General features: G+C 39.2%; 1 protein-coding gene across 1 annotated transcript in view; it reads left to right on the top strand.

Moving 5' to 3' along the window:
• bcr (BCR activator of RhoGEF and GTPase) overlaps positions 1–7013 on the top strand; it is an 89065-nt gene that overhangs the window by 49205 nt on the left and 32847 nt on the right. Inside the window, exon 2 of the mRNA XM_014003908.1 lies at positions 3459–3643. Within this exon, the coding sequence (XP_013859362.1) occupies positions 3459–3643 (185 nt within the window). The remainder of the gene's footprint in view (positions 1–3458; positions 3644–7013) is intronic.

Below are 7013 nucleotides of genomic sequence, written 5' to 3'. Positions count from 1 at the left end.
ATTTATGGTTTGATTTCTTTGTATGTATGGATCACTTGGGTTGTTACCAACATCTGGTAAAAATTTCATGTCATTAGCACCTCTAGCAATATATTTACTGTGAAAAATGGTGACGTGTTCAATACTTATTTTACCCACTGTATATTTCTGGAGATGGTGATGCTCTGGAAACAGTAACTGTTAAAATGATTTTATTTAAAGCTTAAGATTTTTTTTCAATAAAATTGTTCTCCCATGGATTTGTGGAGGCGAGGCCAGGAAAAAAAAGGGAAAAACAAGGCAAGACTGTCCTCGCTCATTTCCCATTTGGTCTTCTTGTTTTCATATCCACACCCTGTATTTTTAGCCGAGCAATGAATCAGTGAAWTTTATTTTCTCTCTGCTAAGTTTGGTTTGCCAAAATGTTTGGTATTGTGGGAGGAGGCTGTTTGCCTCACACGGAGTCTCTATGTTGGGCCTGGCATGATGGTTTTGGTTGAAGCAGGCGCAGCGGGCAGCACCCACCCACAAACAGTAGGGAGTATGCAGAGCAGATAGTGGGTGGGCTTAAGGTCTTACAGACACTGACTCTGGATGACTTCCCTCTTGTTTTGTTTTTCACATTTTTCACCTCAGAATATAATTCAAACTAAAGATCTMGAACCCATCAAAATAAATCAAATCACCCATCGCCTTTCATTCCAGAGTTTTAAATCAAAATTGTTATTTTGTTTACAATGATTCTGAGGATGTTTTGGTCAACTCTTCTATTCCATGAAGCTCATGCACTGTTACAGTGAACAGTATTGTTGTGAATAATTCATCATTTATTTAAAGGTGACATATCTTGCAAAATCCCACTTTTTAACCATTAAATGCATTTAGTTGTGTACATGGAGTCTTCAGAAGTGCAGAAAAGTTGTATTTAGTCTCTCTAGGTGCTGCATAGATATCTTTACATTCTGTTTGGGTCATGTTTTTCAATCCATTCAGTTTTGTCTATTTTCTWTGCCTGAAYTATTTGCGACAGAAMTGTCAAATATGGTCTGGACTTACCAACTAAACAATTTGGTCGTCGATATTGGAAAAAAACTGACGTGATTTTTTTCTAACATTGCGATGTACGTTGCGATATGAAAAATATAGGAACTYTCAACAATCGACCTAAATAACACTTTGTCATGTTGCAATTCTGTTCAAGATGTACCTGCACTCTTTTTTTGTGCATATTACAAGTATGTTTTTTGTCCGTATTTGAGTTATTCATGAATTGCGTTTTACCACCTGACATATTGCCTCTATATTGAGCTTAGTTTCTGTTGTCTTCATGCTTTAATATTAGCATTCCCACTAAACYGTATTTTACCTCTTCTTCTCCTCGTTTACATCAAGACCCTTGTTGTCTTCCTCCGCTGGTCTAGAATTCACCGACAACAGTTCTCCGAAAAATGCTGCCATCATTGTCCTTGAAGATTCGTGACAAAATTAAAGTTTGTTTTTTRCACAAAGTATCCATAGCCGCCTCTGGAGGTGTCGTCAAAATAAAAGACATATAGTGTCTTATGGTTCACACATTGATTTATTTTGCCTCCTACATTGCAGGACCTGCGATGTGATTATTGGGCACACCTACACCATATTGCGAAAAGTATTCGTTCACCTGCTTTGACTCACATATGAGCTTAAGTGACATCCCATTCCTAATCCATAGAGTTCAATATGACGTTGGTTCACCCTTTGCAGCTAGAACAGCTTCAACTCTTCTGTGAAAGCTGTCCACAAGATTTAGGAGTGTGTTTGAGGATTTTTGACCATGCTTCCAGAAGCGTATTTGCGAGGTCACGTATTGATGTTGGACAGAAGGCCTGGGTCTCATATCCACTCTAATTCATCCCAAAGGTGTTCTGTCGGGTTGTGCATGCCAGTCAAGTTCATCAGACTGACATCCATGTCTTTATGGACCTTGCTTGTCATTTGGATGGCTGAGCAAATACTTTTGGCAACATCCCTATGATGATGCTCAAATGAGATATTGTGCAGTCCTACATGATCCCATCTGAATGATTTAAATGTAAAAAAATACAGATTTAAAAGCATATATCCACTTTATTGTCTGTAAAAGTTCAGTTTTAGYCATTTTGTATTGTTGAGACACCAACCTTAAATTGGATTGATTTCAAAAGTTAATCTTTGTAGATGTGCATTGCTTTTGAAGAGTTTTATTAAAATGTGTCAGTTTGCCATCGAGATGTTTTGGTAACCGACAGAAACACATGCAAAAACATCCTTAGCCCTTGTCTTTTAGCTGCGTGCAATAGGCTGTAGAGCAATGAAAACACCAGAGCTTGTGCTTTAAAGTTGGAATAAAAGTGTTAAAATGAGTGTGACACAAAGACTGGTCCGATTGTACGTGTCAGTGATTGTGGGCAGTGCTGTTTTCTGTTCGTTAGTCTGAGTCAGCTCGTGAAAAGTGTGTGTGGCTTGCAGTGAACTGCAGCTCTGTTCAGCTATGGGAGTCTGAGGAACAGAGAGAAAAGGCTTTTTGAGATCACCAAAGATTTATGATGCCTTCCCTTCAGTTGTAAGTCACCAAACATTCCTCGAACTGCTGACTATACTCACTTGTTTCTGGAAGAGCAGTTTTAGCTTAATCTGAGCACATTTAGAGCGAAACGTACGTCTGGATTTCATATATTTCTGTGATTCAATGTCTTTCCTTGTCAGTTTATGGTTTGTTTGATTCCAGTTTGCCGACTTTTGTGTTTTGTTCTTGGTGGCTTTTCCATCTCTCTTGGTAAAAGGCAGCGCTCGTGGTCACAGCAAGAAAAGTTTTGTTTGTAAAAGTGCTCATTTCCTCACAAAGCCATAAGAGCATCTCAGAGGGAGGTTGTTAAAGAATTTCCTCTGAGATTCTTCACTGTCTTCCAGTATTTTGAACCTTGAACCAGTTGTTAATTGACTTTTTTCGGCACTTAATCTTCAATTTATTTATTTATTTTTTTTTTTACTTTAACGTGATTGCATGAACAAAGATTCGGAAAAATTTCATTTTATGTGCCCCAGTTTTCTGAGCCGCCTTAATTAGTGTCGAAAATTAACTGCGAGACTTAACAACCTTCTGAGAGCTTGAAGCTAATCAGCAAAACTAATGCACAACTCTCTTCSGATAAAAAAACGTATAAAAAGCATATGTTTTGGGGATTTCCCTTTCAAAGGAAGTGGTGACTTTTGCTGTTATTGAGAGATTTATGAATAATTGTTTTGATGCATTGTACATTGTGACATTGTGTAATAACTATTGGTATTTGCACATTAAAAAACACCATTTAAATTGCACTGACAGTTGTTTTCAACGTGTAATTACTGTTTGATGTGCAAATTTTTGCACTTGAAAAATATTTACTTGACTATGATTAACCCAGTTTGAGCAACAGCAAAGTGAGAAATCCTTCTTCATTTGTTTTTTWTTTTATTTACAGATGGGCATTTCACTGGGACCCCTCCATCCTATGGTTACGATGCAGACCGGGCAGAGGAACAGCGGCGGCACCACGACATCCTGCCATACATCGATGACTCGCCATCCTCCTCGCCGCACCTCAGCTCCAAGAGCCGGAGCAGCCGAGACACTCTGTCCTCCGGATCTCTGGAGTCCTCCAAGTCGGTCAGTGTGCCACGTTTTCCTTTCCCTATAGGATAAGATTATTTACCTTTCAACTGAATTCCACATCTTAGCTGTCGCTTTAAGTGAATGGCATTCATCAAAAGGTGATTTTGGCAGAACTACCCATCACCCCGGTCCATACGTGAATGCCCTCCTTCTCTCCCCTCCTTTCCTTTTTCTTTGCCTGAAGAGAAAAGCTGTTATCTGTAACAGCTGGTGCTCCTCAAAGATTGCCATGAATCCTGAGATTTTAAATACCAGGTCATGCTGAAAATCTCAGCACACTTTGTTCAGAAATTCTAAGGGTAAGTATCGTTCCAGGTGCTGCTAATCAAATGCACTTGATTCACAGCAAATGTGAGAACCTCTGGAAATGTTGAGATTTTGGCATTTTGTCAAAAACGTTCAAGTCTATATTGCTGGTTACATTTATAACTTGGGCAGTAAATTTGAAGCTCCCATCTTTTTGTTTCCTTTTAAAGAAACAAAGAAAGAAAGAAAGATTAGCTGGGTTAGCAGTCAAGTCTGGCAGTGATCAGTTTAATATATTATCCAACTTTGTAATAATCTATCAGCTCATTCCCCACACAGACGGACAGGTTGATTTTTACTACCATCTATCAGAACGAAGCTACCRTCGTCCTTTATTTGCCCTTTGATAATTCCTCCTCAAACATCCTGTTTCTCTGACTCACGAGTCAGAGTCCAGACACGCTGTAATTGGCTCAGTCTGAGCTGCTGGCTTTATGACGTCACTGTGATGAGTCACCATCAGTGATGCTGGGATTTAATTATTTCATTTTCAACATTGGCTATTTTTTCAGTCCTGATTCGACTCCTCCTTGCAAAGGAAAATTAAAGTTAACCGACATCGCTGAGAAGAAAACAGAAAAGCAGATGAGGTTCCCTCGTGGTTTGTTGGGAGTATTTTGGCTTTAAAATGTGGTTGGCATATAAATAGACAAGCAGCAAAGGTGTTTGAACAGTCCTAAATCTGTGATGTTGGAGAAAAGGATTTGTGCCTATAGTGCACCACCACAATGTGGACCTCCACTCAGACTATAGAACACTGTGACTATGTCCACTCAACACTGATGTGCATACAAACTCACGCTGCGCTGGTTTAACTGTGTTTGAACTTAAATTCAGGAAAACAACATCAAAATCCACCAGAAGAACCACAAAACATTGTGCTATGGTTCTTGTAACAGTAGCTCAGGATACAGCCACCATCCCTACATAGGAGTATTTTTGGTCACTTTTCCCAAGCTAAGATGCTAGCGAACAGCGATGGGAYGAGCTGAATTTGACTGGAACAAAGTACAATCGTGGACTTAACATCTACTCCAATCATTACCGGTGGTAAAAGACSAACACASGACCACAAGCATCGTATCCTTGCRCATTCTGTTGATAAACGGGTACAGTAAACTTTATTGTTCTTACTGTAGCCTAYTGCTAGCTTTACTCRTAGCATGCTARCCTCATAGACAGCGCTCTACTGCAATAAGTCACACATATGGTGAGATTATACTGCTCGCTTTCCAAGTCTAACGAAGACCTTGACCCTCCAGCCAATCATTCAACTGAATTGTACCTGTGACTRCTGAAGTCAGATGTGTTGAAATACTCTCTAAGGACATATTTTTCCCATTGCACATTAACACTCAGTCAAATCCTCGCTGATTGTCCAATCATTTGAGAGTGGCAGATAATGTATGTAAATAAATGTGTGACGTCATGACTGAAGGTCGTCATTCACCCTGAACTTCTACACATTAAAGAAGCTAAATCCTCCTCATTGTTGCTGCGTTTCCTGCTCTGTCAGTATTGTGCACATTATTTAAAATAACACACATTCGCTGAGTTTTTGTGTTGTACTTCTAACTGAAATCTACTTTAAATTAAAGGGCATATATTTCTTGAACCATTGCATGTCACATTGTGAGGTCTTGCATGACCAGTTAATGCTCAGATKATGTGTTTTGAACCAAATTCTAGCCATAGGTCTGTAAAATTGGCTGAGATACAGGGCTTTTTTGTTGGCTAATGTCACCTAGCTGTGGGTAGCTTCTTCAGTCAGTCTCAGTCTCACCCTTGAGAGCATTTGTGAAGCTTTTTGTGCTGATCCTGAAAACTATTCATCCAGAAACACACAGGAAATAAATCAGATTGAAACGCTCCCACCTAGGTGAGTTCAAYGGGGGTAAGTGCGGGTTCAAATATGCAGACAGACACCCCTTCACCTAAAGATGGGCTCATTAGTTGCCAGGGTGATGAATAAAAGATGGGATGTCTGGAGATGTGGGGACTTCCTTGGGGAGTCGTCTGGGCTCTGAAAGGACGAATAAACACTTAATGTCTCCTTTCTTTTTCCTCGCAGAAAACTTGTACCTGGATACTCGTTCAAATTCTATCCTTTTTCACCTTCACCCTCGTGTTTTATGGAGATTTTCTGTAAAAGTAGCATTGTTGCTTTGTTCAGCAAGAATTTTTTTTCATTTTTCAGGATTTGAAAATACTGCAGATCTTGACAAGACTTGAGTTGCTCCATCAGAATAATAAACAATAAGAAATGCTGCAGACTCCAAGTGAGTCTGCGTTTTCATTGCAAATGTGCGCAGAACTTTGTCGATATTCTGTTAATGTCGAAAAAACTGTTTCGCAATTGCAGTGTTTCCATTATAAGTACGAAATGCTATTAAAGTCACGCGTAAATACCTTTGTTCTCACGATAAGTCATTAAAAACATGGCGGCAATGGATATATACACATAGCATGTTGCTACCACGGCACTAGCGCTCATCATCAGAGGAGACGTCGGCGTCTTATCGAGGCTTTCGAGTGACAAGCCCCTTATACTTTGGGACCGGCTACGTATGCTGCATTTTTGGGAAAATGTAGTCATTGAGTTTAATGCTTTTACTACTTCGGTGATTTCACTACTACTTTTACTTCCTGTTATCTTCTTCTTCGTTGTCTTTTTCGCCAGTAGACTCGCACGTGACTCCCGTGATGCGAAAAAAGTGTTTCCATTGCAGTTTTGTGAAATACACCAATTTCGAAACAGCCAAAAAGCCACCTTCCTAGCGCAAAACCATTTAGTCAAAAAACTTTTTTTTTTCAAAATTGACGTGTTTACATTGAGCAAATTTATTTTCGAAATTCTGATTTGCACATTTTCATAGTCAATGGAAACGCAGCTATAGATAGACATATATTACAAAGATGACACACAGTAACACGTTGAGTTTTTGTTCCATCATCTGCAAGGTGTTTGTTTTTTAGTGTATGAAACTGTAAAATGAGCATCCCAAAATATTGCATCAACCTATGTATACAGTATATAGGGCGCGTTTATATATATATA

The sequence above is a fragment of the Austrofundulus limnaeus genome, unplaced genomic scaffold (genome assembly GCF_001266775.1).
Source record: "Austrofundulus limnaeus strain Quisiro unplaced genomic scaffold, Austrofundulus_limnaeus-1.0 Scaffold20, whole genome shotgun sequence".
Lineage (NCBI taxonomy): Eukaryota > Metazoa > Chordata > Actinopteri > Cyprinodontiformes > Rivulidae > Austrofundulus > Austrofundulus limnaeus.
The sequence above is the reverse complement of the archived record's forward strand: the minus strand, read 5'-3'. Positions and strand labels throughout refer to the sequence as shown.